The 21017-nt window shown below is 37.6% G+C and overlaps 1 protein-coding gene across 1 annotated transcript; it reads left to right on the forward strand.

Moving 5' to 3' along the window:
- The first annotated feature begins 13226 nt into the window (after positions 1 to 13226).
- On the forward strand, positions 13227 to 16841 carry pgfb (placental growth factor b). The gene is made up of 6 exons (XM_063007935.1): positions 13227 to 13356; positions 13982 to 14178; positions 15526 to 15605; positions 15799 to 15828; positions 16417 to 16479; positions 16706 to 16841. The coding sequence occupies exons 1-6, from the start codon at positions 13227 to 13229 to the stop codon at positions 16725 to 16727; spliced, it is 522 nt and encodes a 173-aa protein (XP_062864005.1). The 3' UTR covers positions 16728 to 16841.
- The last annotated feature ends 4176 nt before the right edge of the window (positions 16842 to 21017 follow it).

Raw genomic sequence — 21017 nt, forward strand, 5'->3', positions numbered from 1 at the left:
CATCTGGTCTATTGTACTTTGACTTAGCAAAATGTTTAGTTTTTGATGAGACTTATAAAGATGCTCATTAAATTCTGACTTCCTCTTGGGTCCTCTGTTTGTCTACACTGGTGCCATTAGGCCATGTTTGACTTGACGTTTAATGCTATGACTTGAGTGTGAACTAGAGTGTAAAATGAAAATTTTTGCTTCTGTTTGCTTCTTTATTTGTTGCTTGGAAATCTCATGGCTCATGGCTCAAAGCTTTTAGAGCTGGTACATGCTCTTAACTGGCTGTTTTAAAGTTTAACTGTGCAGCTGTGTTTAATTCTGATTTAATCATCCTAAGGTTTCTCTCCTTTTTGACTTTTATGGGCTTTTTGTTCCGTTGTGTACCTGCTATATTTGTTATTAGCTTTTAATGATGGGTGTAAGTATTACTGGGTAAGGAAGGGCACACAGAGTTATGATTTTGTACTTTTCCTTCTGTCAGGAAAGTAAAAGCATTTTTCTGAAATACCAAAATTACATGATCAGGGTCATAGTTGTTTTGGCATGTAGGTCTACATCCTTCCAGATGGTATTTTTATCTTTTTATTTATGCTATTTTTGGCCTTGTGTCATAAATAAGTCCTTTTTTTAATTTCCCATCATTTATTTGCCACATTGTACCCCACGAGTGTCATAATTTGCCAAGCTGTTTTCCTTCCTCAGTTCAACCAAAAATATGCTATTAAATAGCATATGTCTTTGTTTTCCTACACTATCCGCTTGATGTATTCTTAGCTTTCACCCTTCCTGTGTAGGACAGAGGTGACAGATTGCTGAAGAGTGCTGTGTTGAACCACTTTCCTACTGATGCCGGTTTCCTGTCCAGGCTATCTTCCTCTGTCTTATTTATGGAGCAGGAAAGATGATGCCGCTGATCTATACCAATGCCCTTCTGTAAAAAGAAGAAACAGCAGCCATGCAGATGCAATAACATTGGAGTCAAGTGAAGAATTTTAGAGGGAGCTGGACAGAGGGAAGGGCCAGCAGTTGCATGAAGTTTGAGGACATGATTCACTACAGGTGTTTCCTCTCTCTTGACGCTTGATACTTCTCTGACCAGCTGTGCTTGGATGTATTTGCTTCCTTTCGCTTGAATACTGCCAAAAAGGTCCTGTTTATATAAGTGCCACTAGCTGGTCAGCTGGCAAAGTGAACACCTGCTTTTCCAGCCCTTTACACTGACGTACGATGCATCAGTTCCCTGCGTCAGCATAGCTTTGAGGCAGCGTCCTAGGAATTGTAAATATCCATTAGTTACATTTACATAAGAAGACTCGTGGCCTAATTCTCATATTGCTATAACCATTCATCTCTTCTTGTGTGAATGCTAAGCATCTTGACGCATCAACAGCTCTGCAGGGTCATGCAGATTTCACACCAAAGGCAAAAGCAGCTGCTTCTCATAGCCTCCTTGTATTTGTTTACAAGTGTTGTTGCTGGATTTGTCCATTTGATCTAAACATTTAGAACAGTCTGTACATGTGTATGAATACGGCTTTGCAGGGTGTTTTGGTTTACGACAAATGCTGCAAATGAATGATGTAGTTAATATGCATAGCATTTTTATAGTGATGAAATCCAGTTATAAATGTTCACTGGGGACACATTTGAGAAGGATGAAGATGTCATGTGTAAATGACTAAATATCTTGGCTAAGTACTTGTAATTTGGATTACTTGAGGATTGACACAGTATCTGTAATACCAAAAAAGCATTGGTTATGAATAATTATTGCAATTTTTAAGGTATAGTGTGTTTTATTTATTTATTTTTGAAATAATTGCACGATTGCAATTATGACCATTTGGGTATTTGGTTATTTAAGAAGTCATAAATTGCATCTAAAATTAACTCTCAAAATCTCAGAATTCTCAATGTGAACATACTACTTAGAACATTTGTAACTTGTGAGATTTCAGATGCTGTCTTACTTACAAGAGCTAAAAGCATTATAGATGTCAAAATACCAATCTGTTCAAAGAGTGAAATGATTAGAGCTGAATAACCTCAGTTCATTAGTCTTCATTAAATATAATAAATCATATAAAGTGTCTTGTATCAGTGTACAGTGGTAATACATTTAAAAATATTTGAACTGCTTGTAAGCTAATTAATATAAAAAGAAAGAATACTACTATAGAACTGGGTAATGTAGTTCAATAAACATCGTTACTATGTTTTACTTAATTAAAAAATATATAAATCATTCAAACTGGGTTTCCTATAGTCAGATTACTAAAATATAGTAAAATATAGTAAAATATATGTACAGTGTACTCCCTGGAAGCCCTGACCTTGGGATGCATTGAGTTAAACCATTAATTGCAGGCCAGGCCTTCTCATCCAACATCAGTGCCTGACCTTACAAATGTTTTATTGTTTGTTTGTTTAACACCATGTTTACACATTGGTCATTCCCATGGCAAGATAGGTACCTCGATTATGTATGGGTTCAAAAGTTATATTGCATGAATAGGCACAAATGTCCACAGACACTCTTCTAGGAATAGTTAAGACTGTAATAGCCAAAGAAAAAAACTATTTAATCTATAAAGTAGTTAACTACCTAAATGTAATGTAATGCTACTGAAAAGTAAACAGATTTATCACTGGTAGATATGCTACCTATTTAAGAAATCTTAGTACTGACTGATTCATTAAAATGCAGAGGTTTCTTACCATCAGATTACTGATGTGCATGTCTTGATCTCTGCATTGATCTCAAAGTTATTCTGAGCATAAAAACACACATTGATTTGGCCCGACAGTTTACAGCATTATAAGCATGGAATAAAGTAAAACCCCACTGGCTACAACAAAGTAAGGAATATATTAATACTCTCAGCTGCTTTAGAAAGTACTGTTTGGCATCTAAGCATGGACATTTGCATAAACAGACACACATACAATCACACACAGGCAGACAAAGGGGACTGGAAAACTTCAGTATCAGAAGTTATACTACATACTTTAATACATTTACAATAGTAATGACATTAATAGTGCTAACAGAATGGTGTGACTGAAACTGAACTGATGTGATTTGTTATACTAGTTCCTTCAATACTATATTCCTGTCTCATTGGTTAATGCATGGTTACATCAAAGTATCTTTTGTTATGGATGACGTCATTTATTTAAGGCATAATTAGTGCATTACTTGAATTAAGATCAATGGTAACAGTGCATTTGTACCTCTGAATGCAGCCTAAAAAGTACTAGCCAAACGCAGCACAGAAAGCAGAATGGGGTGGTGCAGTGGTACTCTATCCTGGAACAGTCCTACCCAGGACACAGGCCTGTGTTACAAATTCACGAGCATGCTCAGTGTGTAGATGATATCAGAATTATTGCTCACATGCTGTTTTAGTTATTTTTGGCATGTTCTAAAATCTACAATCCTAGATCTTGATACTGGAAACAGATCAGCGTGCCACGGCTGTGCTTTATATAAGAACTTATGTTGGGAAACTGCACACAGTTCCACTACATAATTTTTACAAATCTGTGATAATTAATCTGCTCGACTCAGTGTTCCTGCAGCCGTTCTATCATGACTAAAACTGTTCACACTGAATTGGGGGAGACACTAATGATTGTTGTGGTGACAGGAGTTTAGCTCCTTCCTGTTCAGGCCTGCATGTGACCCATGGGACAGGGTGCAATCACAATCTGGAAAGATGGAGCTCTCCTTCCTATGGTGGCACTCAAGGGACTGTCATCTGCTTAACAGCCTTTAATCTCTCATCTGGAGGCAATTTATTCTCGTTTACACACCCAGAGCAACATTTACTGTAATAGGGAGGACAATTACTCCTGGCTGGCCTGAATATGTAGGGCCAGAGTTGTGTTTGCATATGTTGTTGTATGGAGCAAGGTCTAATCATTGCGCTTGAATTTACATCTGTAGAGTTAAACTTATGTTATTTAGCACCAGTGCTTTTCTATATGCTGGTTAGTATGTGACCAGTTTGATCTGGCATTTTTAAAACGACAGAGAGAGGAGCACTGGCTTTTTATGGAAGTCCTGTCCATTACAAATAGCCTAAAACTTCTATTAAATGTGGATTGTATTTTTTTACCTTTAAATAATCAGCAGCTGGAAAGCATCAGCCCTAGTGCAGAAGGCACTACTTATCACATTAACTTACTCCTAAAACAGCCGCTCTTTTCAGTCCTTCATTAGAGTGTAATGTAACAGATCTACACCAGCTGAGGGCCTTTAAAGACCTTCTGTGTAACACTTGTGGAAAACTTCTGGAAGTTGCCTGCTCTAATGGTTCCTGGGGTAAAACGTGCTAATGTTAATGATGCTTAAAGCCTAAAGCTAGAAGTGAAGCATCTGACGATTACATCATTTATAATGCCTTATAATCAGTCAAAAAAGAGCTTTAATGTCATCAGATTGATTGTTCTAGAAGAGAAACAGAGGATGTGGTTAAGACTGGTGATGAGGCTTTTTATTTTGTAAATACATTCACAGACGTTTTTAACACATGCATGTGATGTATTACAGAGCGAAGTTGTTGGCAGCCAGAAATGTATTTTTCTTAAACTTACACTACTTGAAGACCAAAGATGACCAAAGAGCTCTGACCCCTTGAGCAGCACTGTTAGCCATGTACCCACTAACCTTAATTTTCCATTTAAAAAAACCTAATTGCTACCACAATCCACATTTTGTAAGGAGCCTGAGGTGTAAAACACAGTGTAAAACACAAAATGTTTAGTTACTCTTCTCTTTGCTTTTGTGCTTTTTTCAAAACTTCCTGCCCCATATTCCACAGACCATGGAATTAAAATATTAATACTGATGCTGGTATGATCTGAAGCCTCCTTTACATGACTGTGGAACATCTGACAAAGTGAATGAACACATTTAATACATGATCTGTATTATGTTTAAGTCTGCTTATTGTATCTTGTCTTTATTTTGTAGGTCCATTTTATATTATTATTATTTTTATGGCTGTGAGGTAGGTTAAAACTGTTCTTGTGTTGTCTTGTGTAAGAATTTCTTTTGTGGTTTTAGGCATGTGTACTTGTCTTTTCTTTGTGTATTTGGGGCATTCTATCATTTACATTTTACATTTTTAGCATTTAGCAGACGCCTTTATCCAAAGCGACTTACATTACAGTTACAGTATACAGTCTGAGCAACTGTGGGTTAAGGGCCTTGCTCAAGGGCCCAACAGCAGCAACCTGGCAGTGGTGGGGCTTGAACCACCAACCTTTGGATTACTGGTCCTGTGCCTTAACCACTAGGCTACGGCTTGCCCCTATCAGGATGTGTTTTATTGTAATAGGTGTTTTGCACACTGACTTCTTATGATGAATTTAGAAATGCTATACATACTGTATATTTCAGACTATGCTTTTCACCCAGTTGCATTCTGTTGATACTTGCAGGGTACAGCATACTTAGGGAAGTTCCATAATAAAAATGGTTTAATGGTCTGAATAAACACATTTTGTTGCTTCTGTATACTGTTATGAGCCAGTATTGTGGATTAATTTAAAGGCGCTTTTTTTATCCACTAGGTTGCCATCAATTTGACTAATTATGAGTTTTAATTATGAGTTTTCCTTTTCTCAACTTCTATTGCCAAAAGTGTACAATACCACTTTTGACACACAGTCAACAGCTGCCTCTTATAACCCAGTGGTTAAGGGATTAACACAAAGACTGTACCACATACAAACAGACACACTGCTCCATGTGACTTTCCCCTCAACCACACAGGCACCCAGACCAGCCCAGAGATTTGCATATTGCATCAGCAGTGAGAACACTCAGCCGACCTCCCTGCCACAAACTCTGTCAAGTTGTATACCTGGCCAGTTCGGTGGCACAGCTAAGCGTGTAAAGAATCTAAGCAGATTTTGGCTTTAAGGTTGTGTGGGAACAAGTAATTGCATATTATAACAACAATCCCATCTCATGAAGGCAGAGCTCAAATTACAGATAGCAGGTTAAACAGGCTGTGTCCCAAATCACAAAACTACTGCACTAAATACTATGCTTAATTAGTGCATTGCATATGGTATAGTTACACACTGTAGCCCACAGGATGCAGTTTGGAACACAGCCCTGAAACCACTTGTAAACAATGTACCAATGAGTAAAAATCACCAGAATAAACAGTGAGAAGAATGCAGAAAGTGTGCAAGTTCTAAACTTCAGCACTGTAGCATTAGAAGAAATCCTTGTACAGAATGTACAAGTGCATAATAAGCATTGAGGCTAAACAGCATGCTGTTACTTATCAGAAATGATGTAAAAAAGTAAGACACTGCATTGAAACATCCAACAGATTTGGTAAGTCTATTTCTTATGCTTCTAAGACTTATATTGTTTACTGAGGTTATACATTTTTGGGGTAATAGCAAGGCCATAATCACAATATATACAGTATATATACCTAACATTGAGATATGATCAAAACGCCCACCACCCAATAATGGTTAAAAAAAAAAAAAACTTATAAACTTGTTATAAAGTCTTTATAACAACTCTGCCCTAACATCAACAGGATTGTAGCTTTAATTCACTGCATATTCATATAGTACCCAATTAAGCTGTACTTGATGACAAATAGCAGTATTAGTGTTTGAGTAAACTGCAAGCACTGTTATTTTTACAGCCAGCTTTGGTTCAGTAAGTCATTATTAGCCAGTTTGCCAGTTTCTTCCGGCAGCTTCAGAAAAAAAGAAAAGTTGAAAGCAGTGGGGAAATGAAGACTAGTCAGATGATAAAAGTATGTAGTAGTACAAGAGATGAGTCAGTGTTTCTTAATATAATAACAGCCAGTCGGATCAGATATGGTCACTACTACATTCCAGAATAGCAGTTTACTGACATTATGTTTGCTCTGGTGTATTTAGAAAGGATGAGGAGTGTGCAAGGATGCTGACAGGGTAGTAAAAGCAGGTGGCATAGATGTGAGTGAGAAAATGAGCAAATACTAAAGAAGGAGAGATTAGAATATAGAACCAAAGGAGAGGAGGAGAGAGGGTAGGAGAAGATAGGCCAGAGAGCAGAACGGAGTAGATATCCCTGCTGCTCACCCAAGTGTACTTGTGTGTAAATAAAAACAACAATCTCCTGTGTGTTCCTGCCATTTTAAAGTATTTCAAAATTCAGTAAGTCCTCCTCCCAATGTTTAATTTATGGCTACGGCATTAGGTGGTAGGATAAGAAACTGGGCGTGTCCATTATTCATGGTCAGTTTTTCCAATTACATTTCCCAAACGCCAATTCCCAAAAACCAAAAAGAAAATCATAGCTGGCCTGGCAGACTGAAATACCTGATGAGAGTAATGATGATTGGTCATTGGGAGGTGATGCTGAGATAAATCATGAAAGGCTGTTTTGTATGTAGGTCCAACAACAGTACTAAATCCATGTTAGACCATTTTCTTTTTTTCTAATTTTCATGAAAAACTTGAATGGAAGTTAAAACCTATGCCTAAGTTTGCCAAATTCACCAGGAAATGCTAATGCTAAAATGTGCAAGTTAGCCACATAATCCAGCTTTTTAATCAAGGGAAGTTCCAAAGTTCTGGAAAAGATTCAGCACAGATCATTCTGGTAAATCACAATGTTAACACAATGGAGCTGCATGGCTGTTTGAAGTTGCATTCCTCTCCTCCGAGTCAGCCAACTGATTAAAACAAGACAGTAATCATAAATTATACCGACCAGCCATAACATTAAAACCACCTCCTTGTCTCTACTCACTGTTCATTTTATCAGCTCCACTTACCATATACAAGCACTTTGTAGTTCTACAATTACTGACTGTGTCCATCTGTTTCTCTACATACTTTTTTAGCCTGCTTTCACCCTGTTCTTCAATGGTCAGGACCCCCACAGGACCCCCACAGAGCAGGTATTACTTAGGTGATGGATCAGTCTCAGCACTGCAGTGACAATGACATGGTGGTGGTGTGTTAGTGTGTGTTGTGCTGATATGAGTGGATCAGACACAGAAGCACTGCTGGAGTTTTTAAATACTGTGTCCACTCACTGTCCACTCTATTAGACACTCCTATCTAGTTGGTTCACCTTGTAGATGTAAAGTCAGAGACGATTGCTCATCTATTGCTGCTGTTTGAGTTGGTCATCTTCTAGACCTTCAGTGGTCACAGGACACTGCCCAGGGGGTGCTGTTGGCTGGATATTTTTGGTTGGTGGACTATTCTCAGTCCAGCAGTGACAGTGAGGTGTTTAAAAACTCCATCAGCGCTGCTGTGTCTTATCCACTTATACCAGCACAACACACACTAACACACCACCACCATGTCAGTGTCACTGCAGTGCTGAGAATCATCCACCACCCAAATAATACCTACTCTGTGGTGGTCCTGTGGGGGTCCTGACCATTGAAGAACAGCATGAAAGGGGGGTAACAAAGCATGCAGAGAAACAGATGGACTACAGTCAGTAGTTGTAGAACTACAAAGTGCTTCTATATGGTAAGTGGAGCTGATAAAATGGACCGTGAGTGTAGAAACAAGGAGGTGGTTTTAATGTTATGGCTGATCAGTGTATGTTTAAACACTATTGAAATAAATAATGAGGTTTATCCAGCTAAGTAGTTTTTGGCTAGAACCCAAGGATACTTGTTGTATTGTCGACCATAAACTTAAGGCAATTGATTGAATATTCTTTTACACAGTCAAAACCAGGCAAGCAGTTCATAATAATAACCAGTCACCAATTACTGCACAGTAACCAAACCCAGGCTGATCAACCAGGATCATAAATCTGGGTCATTTATTTCCACAATGACATTGTAGGGGTTCTTTAGGTTCATCAAAGAGAAGAGTTTTTTTTCCAGAATCTCATTCAGTCTTTACTGACATGACTGACATGGCTCTTAGAGCATGGCTCTTAGAAAACTGTTGAGCTCAAAGCACTAATGTAAAAGCACTCTGTATTTACATTAACCACTAATGTATCCAGTGGCTTATCCATTCCTGCATACACACACACATATGGCTACGTGAGGTCCAGCACTTCCCAACGCTAATCTGCCAAATTTCATGCCGTATTTCTCCCACTGGTGCATAGTGACTGGAAGTGTTAACTGTGTGCCAACCTGCATTATATCAGGCTTTCCCAAATCTCCCCCCACCCTCCTACCTCAAACATTCGTACCATGAAAGGCATCCAAGACCTCTGCCAAAAAGAACCATTGTGGTGAGGTGCTGTCTTTTTTAATTGGCTGCCTGAAATAGATAACCTCCCAAATGTGAAGTGGGTTTGGATTGACTGCTTTATCACATGCTTACATGCTCACAAAACCTTTATAATTTGGTTGTTTCTGAAGATCTTGTTTAGTTGCTTTACTATTAAATATTTTGATGTTTGTATTTTATTTAAAAGCATGAAGTCCTGTCCTGAGACTGTACTGTTCACATTACTTTCTCCTTCTCTAAGACATGTCAGACCTTTCCTGACATATGCACTGGTGTGACCTAGAGGTAGCAAAAGCAGGTCACTGGCCCACTAATTTGAGCTCTAAGCCTCTCTTATCCTGACCCATGACAGAGGAATTGTACACAATGCTAATCCATGATATGATATCAGTCTGTGGATTTGCCTCTCTGTTTAGATTAGAATTACTTTTCAGAAACTCAGGACAAATGAAACATGTTTTAGATAGAATGAGAAGGTTTACAGTTTTATTATTACAGCTGAATTGACTTTAGGTAGCCATGTATTAAACTTTAGGGTTTGAATGACTTGCTAAGCATTCATGTAAATTTTGTACAGGTTGTTCACCTTGTTTACTCAGTTTATGCCTTACAGCTTTTGTGTTTGTATCTTTATTTCATATACTTAAAAACATCAGCAGTAATGTGCAAACAATTAATTTCATGCTCTGTTGCTTGTTTTAATCTTTTGCAGTTGTCCAACTCAAGCCCGACAAACAGGACGTCTAAAGGTAAGGATATCAAAATTACTTGCAAAATATAATGTATGTTTAGTTTTTGGGTTAAGAAGCATTAAAACACATACAATAAACATCATACATACATTACACTGGAAATTCATCTCTGTATTGTGCAAAGCTGAAATCTGAAAGTAATAAATAAATAATGACTCCAGGGTCCTAAAGGTCAGGGTTTGATTCTTACCTTGCTGTGGGTTTCTGTTAAGTTTCCTCCCATCTCCACAAGCCAAAGTCATTCCATTAGATAAATTATCTGCAGTTAATGGCCCCTAAGTGTGAGTGAGTGATGGCCTAGATTGGTGCCCTGTTCTTGGCGTATTCCTACCTTGTAGTCAGTGTTACCAGGTGGCACCAAATCCATCGGACTACGGGGCGACTGGAAAAAAAAAAATTATTAGATATGAAGCACATTTTTAAAATAACTTACAAACAATAAAGGTGTATTTGTGTAACACCGTACTTTCATCATTTTGGTGGCGTTCCAAATCACATACAACTCTAAAAAATGTCAAGTTTGTATAATAACCTAGGTGTCATTATCATTATGTAACAAAACCTGTTGAAAAGAAATTAGCTAAACAGCCTTTATTGGCCATCTAAGTCAGGGGTGTCAAACTCATTTTCACCGAGGGCCACATCAGCATTATTGTGGCCCTCAAAGGGCCGATTGTAACGTATTCTGCTGAGATTGCAGTCTGTTGTTTTTCTTGGAGGCTAAATTCTGCATTTATATTGTCCTTCTTTACCACAGACACGGCCTCATAACACAAGAGACGCACCGTTTTCTCTTCCTGAAGCACAAACTGTTTTCATTTTCATTAAATCTGCTTAATTTTCTTACTTATCTTCTTGTACATTTTGGGATTATGTGTAAATATGTGTAACATCATCTACTGGCGGGATGTGTCACTTTGCAGGTCACAAAATCAGCATGCATTTTGAGAGATGCAGTTAATGTAGGATTTTACAGTGTATTTTAAGACAATTGTTCTGCCCTTGCTAATAGTTTATCCCCCTTTCTCAGCTAAATTATAACTTAAATTATAACTGCGTCTCTGTAACGACTCGAACCATCACAACAATCGTACAGTCGTTTAAGCTCTCGCTTAAATGGCCCGCGGGCCGTGAGTTTGACACCCCTGATCTAAGTGTTTGTATGCAATTTATGTAGTTCTTTTCTTTAAATGAATAAACACAACTTAAATGTCAGAGGTAAAAAACTTTGACTTGTATACGAGTTTCATTTTGAGCTCAGGCTAATTTAACAGTTCACTGATGTCTGGTAACTGGTATTTGCATGTTAAATGGAGTCTATCAAGTAAAATGTAAATTTCCTTTATTATACAACTAATAGTCCCAATAAGCACTACAACAATGCAGGTCTTGATCCATAACTACTAACTTAAATGCATGCTTTTAGGTAGTTTTTAATAGTACCCTTGTTTTTCTTCATGGTAGAAATGATTGATTCTACCTCTTTAACCTTAGAGTATATACACACGCTATATCTTCATTCCGAGTGGATGCCTGGACAAACATAAGCTACCGAAGCCCTTGTGTTGTCTGTTTTCATTACTGATTGGAGTGTTTAGCAAGTGGCAGTTCAATTAGCAGCTTTAAAATTTCAACTTTTACCTCTCCCACTCACTCACTCATGCGACTTTCATTATAATGAGAAGCAGATCCAGAAAGTTAAGCTGCACTGTTTATGGCACTTTTCATTTCTTTTTGAGGTGTTAAAAATTTCATGTGGCTCCTGAGAGGCCAAATAGCAGCATTAAGGTTAACTAATGTCTAGAGTTTAGGAGCCACCAGTGCCTAAGCCATACATAGCCAGGAGCTAGCCCATTCTGGGTTTCTGTGAGCTTGTCTGGACAATTCCACCTTCATTGAAGCTTATTAAAAAACATTTATTGCCAAAATACTGCTCAAAAAGTAATTGGAATACTTAATCTTTGCAGTTTAACACCAAATTTGTCAAAATCCAGGGTTATCAATCTGTCCAGTTAGGAAGCATGAGCAAGTGTGAATCAGTTTTATCTGCTTTGGTCCAAATCATAGTGAGAACAAGTGCACTGGAGAGACAACAGCAAAACAACCTTTAAAAGGGAATGGATTTGCAGGTGGTGGCTTCAGACAATTAATGTCTTATTCTTCATGACCAATTATTTTCTGAAATTCTCAGAGCCACTGTCAGACATTACACTGATGCAGTGGGGCCCAGTGTTTCTCCTGGTGCATTAGCAGTTGGATAGATGACAGATGGCATTGATGCCATTGACTGGTCCTCACATTGCATGACTTAAATCAAATTGAGAACATTTGGGATGTTCTGCTACAGTGAATCTGATGCCACACCAAGTAGTGCTGCAGACTGTCCGCATGCGCTGACTGATACAGTTCTGAGAGGAGATCTCTCAAGACACCATCTCAGTCTCACTGCAAGCAGGGCCATACACACTACTGCGTCACATGAGTTGCTGTGATGAAATTCACACAAATTGGATTAGCGTGTGATTAAAATGTTTTACTTAGATTTATGGGATGACGCAAAAAAAAAAGGCTCAGTGGACTGATGATTTAGTTTAGCATAGACTTATGTCATGTTGTTCTTAATGCTGACAAGTAAAGATTTTGAACTTGAATCTTTTATTTATCGATAACTGATGTGTGATTTAATTGTTCCCTTATTTTTTGCGCAGTACATGATCTTTCCGCTTCATTTTTCATGGCATAGCTAAATTCTGACTGTAGTTCAGACATTGTAAAAGCTTTTTAGGCTGAACTAAATGTTTAATGCATAAATTAATTAAAATAAAAGCTAATAACACAATATACATGATGTAGCCTGAAAGGGCTGTATAAGACATGTGCCATAAATCTTATCCTTTGAACTTATAATAAACTGCATGGTTTGTGCCAGTGTTAAGAGAATTGAAAGAGCATATCAGAGATGAGGATGTTATTCTGATGCAAGAGCACTTTGTGTTTAGTTTTCTATGATGGCTCCAACCCTTCTATACAAAGATTCTGGGTCATGTGGCTATATCTACTACTGCCTGTAGTTCTGCCCAGGAACCCGAGGCTCAGCATAGCTCACTGTCATCCTACAGCCTCAGCTGGCTGCCTCTGAAAAAGGAAAGTCAGCTAGGTTCCACAGTGCTGCTGCAAATGCAGCATCTGCTGGCTGGTTAAGGTGCTTTTGTATTAGAGCCAGGAAAATGTAGGGAAATTATGGAGCAACATAGTGTCTCTCGTAAGCAATACGGCTCTGTGTGTCAGCATCTGCTAGGTAAAAAGAAACAGCCGGGGAATACATGCATGTCAGAGGGGGGCACGGGGGTGTGTTCCTCCTCGGTTAGAGGTGCGTTTATTGCAGTTCAGGTGAAGGCTCACCAAATTCATGAAATCATGTCTTTATGAACTTTGCTTTGTGCACAGTTCTAGCACTATCATGCTGGAACAGGAAATTACCTGTCCAAAACTATTGCCACAATTTAAAAAGATGATTTAAAGTAAAGGCTTTATTTTTATACACCTGTTAGCAACAGGAGTCTAACTGCAGTCTACAATGCAACATGTGGATCTGGGTATGTGTGGTACAGCAGAGTAGTTAATTCATATACAGCAAGGTGTCATTAAAGAATCTCCCTGGTTCTGGTACGGAACTATGCATAGAGTACTGTAACTATGTATACAGCCAGGAGTATGTAGCTTTTACTAAGACATGTGATTTAGTTTACTTGCTGATTTTAAGGAAATAAGGCAGAATTCTGTGTGTTTTAAGTGGTAGCAGTTAAGGTACTGAATAGTAATCAGACAATCACTGGTTCAAGCACCACTACTACCAGGTTGCAACCATTGCCCAACAGGTTGCCCTAAACCTGCAAATGTTTGGCATTTAGTTGGTGATTTTAACAAAAATATCTTACAATTATGATCAAATACAATGCAAACATGTGTTGAACTTTCTGATCCGTTTGTTGCAGTTATCCTGTTTCAGGAGGTGTGGGGGCGAAGTTTCTGCCACACCATCGAGATGCTGGTGGATATAGTGCAGGAGTATCCTGGAGAGGTGGAGCACATGTACAGCCCTTCCTGTGTGCCTTTGATCCGCTGTGCTGGTTGCTGCGGAGACGAGAAATTGGAATGCCACCCAACACTAACCTCCAATATTACTATGCAAGTATGTACTAGCACAATAGTTTCTAAATAGTTTCTGTGGTACAGTTACCACCGGTGGTACACAAAGCACTTAGTAGTATGTCAGATCACCCGTAAAATGTAAACAATATAAACACAACAATCAAATACCTCTTTAAAACTTTTAGGTCACTGGTTTAATTGGCGAGTAGTGAGGTGGGATTTCTGGCTCATCACTACTATGACAGTTAAAATGTATCTAAATACAACCCAAAAGTTGTTGTGTACAACCAGTTGGACCTAATATATATATATATATATATATACACATATACACACACACACACACACACACACACACACACACACACACCGTCTGGTCAAGGTGCCAGGACAACAGTAAACATAGTGATAGAAGTGTGGTGGTCTGTACATGCTGAGACACTGTAAGAATCTGGCAACTATGTGCATGATGGAAGATGGAAGTGGCAGAGGTCACCAGAGTGCACAGAGAAATTAAGCATATCCAAATAGGGACACCCTTCCCCCCATTTGTCTGACTACAGAGGTCGACATCTAAAATCACAGGGCTCTGATGATATAATGAGCCTAACTATTCTTTAGGGTTCCATACGTTTGATTGCAATGTAACTGCAGACAGAAATCTGCTGTCTGTATTCAAAACACCCAACAGATCAAAGCCAATCATACTCTGGACAAGAACATATGGGCAGTTTTACTCTGTTCAACATTTGAGGGCTCTCTTAAGTAGTAATTTTGTATGTGTAGTCACGGACTGGGTTGTGAGGTTACTGAGAATTAATCAAGAGTACAGATGCACTTTATTGCAGTTGATCAGTAGGATTGCCTGGATTTTTGTCCAAAGAAAACATGCATTTCAATACTTTTATATCCTCAACTGCTTTATCCTAGTCAGGGCTGTGGCAGGTCCCATTTACTTGAAAACAATGGGCACAAGACAGGAACACCCTGGACAATTGATTCCAGGGCTTTCAGCCACCCCAAACACAGCTGATACTGGCTGATAGCACAGCTGAGATTTGAATCTGGATCTCAGTGGTGGTGGTCTAGCATAAGACCGTTGCACCACCAGAGCGTCAATTTTCACCATTTTTCATTAGTCATACCTTTTACACATGTAATAAGGCATAGTGGCATAAAAAGTAGCTAGTCTCAGTCTGCATAGTCCAACTATCACACTAAACAGTACAAAACGTTAGTACATTACCTACAGCAACCAATTTAAACAAAGAATGGTAAGGGTGGCTCCAGAGTCCATCCTGTAATCACTGGGTGCAGGACTATAATTGACATATAGACATGCTGTTTTAATAGATAAGAAATAAACGGTTGCATATATGTTCTGCAGTTATTAAAGCTGAAACCAACAGAGCACGGCCAAGAATATGTGGAAATGACATTTGTGGAGCACAAAAGTTGTGAATGTAGGTAAGTACAAAATGATCACTCAAAGGTTTGCTTTATTTCATTTACTCATAACTATACTCTGTATATTTCTAAATAGTTTTGTAATAATTATAAAGGTGTACCACAAAATGCTTAGCTAAATTACTTCAGAATAAAAAAAAATGTAATGTCTACTATTGTGTTTTTTTTAATTTGTATGTGGTGTGATCTTCAGACTAAGAAAGCCTACGCCGAAACATGACAGGTAACATTGACCAACACTGCACAACAAGCAACACATCACAGAATGCTAAAAATAAAACTCATTTCCCTTTAAAGACCAATGTTTTTTACTTAACAAATTGGACACTTGATGTAGCTCCGAGCATGATGCCTTCTATGGTTATAATAAATAGTATAACTGTGGCATTAGATGGGGCCCCACACCAGCAAGATTTAAATGATTGCCAATCACAGGATGCTTAACCAAGGCAGGACAATACTGTGGTTAAAGGGTGAACAAATATGTGTGGTTGGCTCAAGTCATCTGCACCTCTATGTCCTACCTCCCACCCCCTCCTCTGCTGGCCATTAGTGGCACGACAGGTGGGCATGATACTGTAATCACACACCCTTGCCAGGTTATATGGCTGGTGGGTTTATTACAATAACAAAAAAGGTAAAAATAAGTACACTGTACAAGATAGAAAAGATTTGCTGATCCAAAAAGTCATATTTCAATATTAGTCATATATTATGATATATTATATAATATTTCAGTCATTCAATATTAATCTTAACATTTTATGACCCAAATATAGACAATTAAATAAAACGATTCTTTCTATTGCAGGTGGAAGCCAAGAGGAAGGGGAAGAAAAAGAAAGGAGAAACAGCGAGTAAAGGACTGTGATGGGTAAGAACACAACTAAGCTTAGGCATCAACTTTGCCATATGAATTCTCCTTTAATATCTGTTTTTATACCTCAGTGACCAATATCATAAAGAGCATTTCTGTAGAAGCTTTTCATTATAGCTGCATTATAGAGTATACCTATGCTGCAGAATAGTGTTGCTTACATAATAATATATGGTTTTCTATTGCTGGCTATGTGCTTAATGGAAAATATCTTGTGTCTCAGGTGCCAGCCTCCTCAGCGCTAAATGCAGTTGCTCTGCCCATCCTGTACTGCCCACCCCTTCTGCTAGCTACTAACAGCATCCTGCATCACCTTAACCACCAAATCCAAGATGCACCGTTCTCATGGTGATGGAGATTACTAGGGGTATTTTGTATACAGGAAGTGCCTTTAAAGAGGTGACACTGTTTAAAAATGCTTCTCATAAGTTACCTGGGAAGCACAAAAGCACAACAGTGGTGGGCAAAACTGTGACTGAAGTTGAACTATAGCCCACAGGACACTGGCTCTATAAAACAGAAACTGTTAATATTATTATTACTATTATTATTATACTATAGACTTTAACAGTTCTTGTTCCAGAAGTATATATTTTTAATTCATAGTCGCTATAGGGTTTACAGGCCTATCCCAAAGGTGGAGTAGGCATTCATTGCCGCAGCAACAGCGATTCATGCTGTCTGGTCTAGATGAGGGCGCAAGTAATGGGGGAACACAGAGAGAGTTATGCTATAGCCTATGTGGTATGGCTGTCTGCGACACACAAAGTTGTCAGTGCTGCTTTACACCAGCTCACAGTGGATTCTCAGAGGGGGCCAGTGCTAGCCTGCGCTTCTCCTTGGCCTGCGTAGGAGTAGTGCGGGTCACAAAGGAACTGAAATATGGACTTGGGAATGACTGACTGACAGAAGAGGCAGAACATGTGCATAATATCTGCAATGTTTTTATTTGGGCGAACCCAAGAATCAGATTTCATAGTACGGGTCAGGAAAAAGGCAGACATGTTATTCACAGGCCAATACCTAATCAGAATCCATTAAACATGCACAGGTCAAAACCAGGAAAGTACATGGTGAAATAAGAAGCAAGAAACTGGATCAAGGCATGGGAACTAGTATACAGAACTAGGAACAGAGGTAATGTATTTAGAAAGGGCACTACTCAGTCAGGAACAAATGGCAACCATACGGTATATACACTGACCCGAAGGTGATGGAAAGCAGGTGCAGACAAATAGATGATCGATAACAGACAATGGGTGGGTTTACAGACATGAAAATGTAAAACAGGTCATTAGAAACTGGGAGGGATGTTACAAGAAGATTACAGCCAAAAAAATGCAAAAAGCAGTAACAGACCAAAAAAAAAAGGCTGTTATAAGAACATGAACCACAGCTCTTGTGTTTGGAAATGATATTTTGGAAGCAGTTTTTGATGTTTTAGTGTTTTGTAATTATTTTAGTTTGTGCAAATCTAGTATTACTAAAACTATCCTGGTCTGGGTCATGGTGGGGAATCTTTGGGCACACATTTAAAATAAATTTTAAAAAAAGTCACAAACGTATTTATAATGGCATTTTTACTTTGGGAACTTCACTGTTAATCTCTATAGCACACTTATTGGTTGTTTGCAAACCTTAAGAGAGACCATGTTTTGGATGTTTTAGACTGAATGCTGAAGTTTGGCATTAGGACAAGTTGGAATATTATTTTATTTACTAACAATCAAATCCAAAGATACTGAAGACAGCTGTTTATAGCAGAAACCAATGTCCAATAATATAAGCTTTTTGTGTATTCATGAGTTCTTTGAATAAATGTAAAATTACTGAAATCTGGACCAAAAACCACACCTAAGATTCTGTATTTGCTGTTGGATTCTTTACTTTTACTCCTTGTTCTCCATGACTCCATCAGTCTCTTCTTCTGTCACAAGTGGCTGATCAGTGGGTTCCACCCTCTACTGTAGAGCCTTTAAAAATCTAGCACTGGTTCTATGATGATCTTCATTTCGTAGTTATGCATTTACTTAATTTAACAGACTACCAAAATTTTAACCTGTAATAAGTCCTTATACACATACACAGGATTTGCTGACCTCTACTGGTGTCACGAGCACGTTGGCATTTTGGAAATAAATGAAAACGGTTCACTTCTGATTTACATCAGTGGTTCTCAAACTTTTTATAACCTTGGCTGCAACCAAATACTTTAAATATGTATTTATTTAGGAAAGTCTATTAAGCTGTTAATAAAAATATTTAAAATACATTTAGAACACACTTTAACAAGTAATAAAGCTCCTTATTTCTAAGTGCTGTTGATGGGAAATAGAAGTCTTTAAAATAAATATTATTCTTCAGAAATTGAATTGTGCTTAAAAATGTAAGAAAAAAAAGTAATAATAAATAGGTTAATGTTAAAATAATTAGGTAAAAATTTGCATATGCCAGTTTTCTCTTCGAGAGCACAAAGTTTTGGAAAATGCCATTGGTTTATGAAAGCAAACTTTAAAAGGTTTGCATAAAAATAGCTTTAATAAAATGTCCAGTGTTTTTGCCAGGGTCTTTAAATAGTTAAGTATAATAATTTTGTGTCATTAATAAGAAATAACTGGGGTACAACAATTTATAATCTTTATACTAGCGTTTTAGTTATTGAGAATGGCTTTGGTCTTGTCTCAGTCCAGTTTTTAGTCTTTAGTGATCTATTTTTCTTAAAACATTAGCCAACTGTAATTATAACAATATTAGGACATTATTATTATATTTAATAAACAACAATTCAGAAATTGTTTATACCTTGCAGATATAGGCAGTTTGAAAGTAACAAGAATTTATAGGAAAAATGCAAGGTATAACACTCCCAAACTATTATAAATAAACAGTAAAGTTCATTATTATAATGGTGTATTTGGAAATTCCTTTTCCAAAAAGCCTAATAAACTGCACACAAACTGTTATTGTATTTCAACATATACATATTCTAAATACTTAAAAACAAACATGCATTTGTCAGCTAATAAAGAATAGTAATCAGCCCACAGGAGAAGAGGGGGGCGTCACCTTCATGTATGACGGGTTGCAGGTTGAAAACCACTGCTAGACATGGCAGCTGATGGAAAAGTGGATGAGGTAAAGATTATATTGTACAGTGATTTTATAATTAGAGAGACAAGTGTCAGTCAACATAATGTAATGTTTCAAATGACATACAAATAGAAGTGCCTAAAAGAGATGGGGTTCAGGTTAGCAACAAGCGGAGACCAAATACCAGAATTGCTGCTATACTGCTTGGCCTTTTAATACAAGGGCAAAAATAACAGTTTCACACTGAGGCATTATTATTTTATTTTTTTTGCCAAATAAATATTGTTCAAATCCTTTCATTTCTAAGAAGTGTACCACTACGATATATTATTTATATTGTTCTTCAACTGGCAACATTTATGTTGCCAAGTGTAAAAATAATATAACCAGAGCAATTCAGTTTTCCAGTGGTAATGTTTTATTACCATTGTAACTCATGAGATTTAAATCAGTTATGTATATTGTATATATTATTGTAATATTGATAATGTATTTTATTGTTTCACTGTTAATAAAGATCTACATTAACTAGACTGTGGCTTCTCTATTCAAATGTAATATAAAACAATGAACTTTGTAACAAATTTGAAAATGTTAACATTTACTTTATATTTGATAAAAAGATGGTAAGTGTGCCAAGGTTTTAGACACACCACTATAACAGTACTTACACCAACACCCATTTTAGTAGATGTAACAACTTACAGAATTTGTAGCTACTGGTAGTTATATATTGAAGTTAACGTAATCATCCATATTTACCCACTTTATATGAATCAATTTGCTTATTTTTAAGAACATTACTCAGCAGCTTGAAAGGGCCCATGGTTCAATGTTTGATTAAGTATTAAAACAAAAAAAGATCAGGGATAGAAGGGTCATGCTGGAACAGGTAAACACCTTCCATAAATCTAATAATTAAGAAAATAAATGTTTCTACATCAACAAACTTGCAAATGGCAACATGTACTGTTGTAAGAAGGATGAACTGAACAATGAGGGGGATCAAATCTACAGGACGGGGAGTAGAGGGGTTCTGCCCTGTAAAACATAACTGCCACATCAACAGCTTATGGGAACACCAACAGATCCCAACATTATAGAAAGCTAGTAAGTAGAATACGTTTATTTGTAATTTTTACATTCTATACTGGGTGGTATAGTGTGCAGTTGTAGACTAGCAGTTAAGGTACTGAACTAGCAATCAAAAGGTTGCTGGTTCAAGCCCCACCAATGCCAGGTTGCACTGTTGGACCCTTGAGCAAGGCCCTTAACCCTCAATTGCTTAGAGAATATACTGTAACAGTACTGTAATTTGGATAAAGAGCGTCTTCTAAATAAATTGTAACAAGTAGTTGTGTTACTGATGAGGGGTTATTAAAACACAACAGTGTATTTCTGTCCTTGCAGTCAGTGTCTTTACAGTTTCTGCAGTGTAAGTGTGC

The sequence above is a fragment of the Trichomycterus rosablanca genome, chromosome 13 (genome assembly GCF_030014385.1).
Source record: "Trichomycterus rosablanca isolate fTriRos1 chromosome 13, fTriRos1.hap1, whole genome shotgun sequence".
Lineage (NCBI taxonomy): Eukaryota > Metazoa > Chordata > Actinopteri > Siluriformes > Trichomycteridae > Trichomycterus > Trichomycterus rosablanca.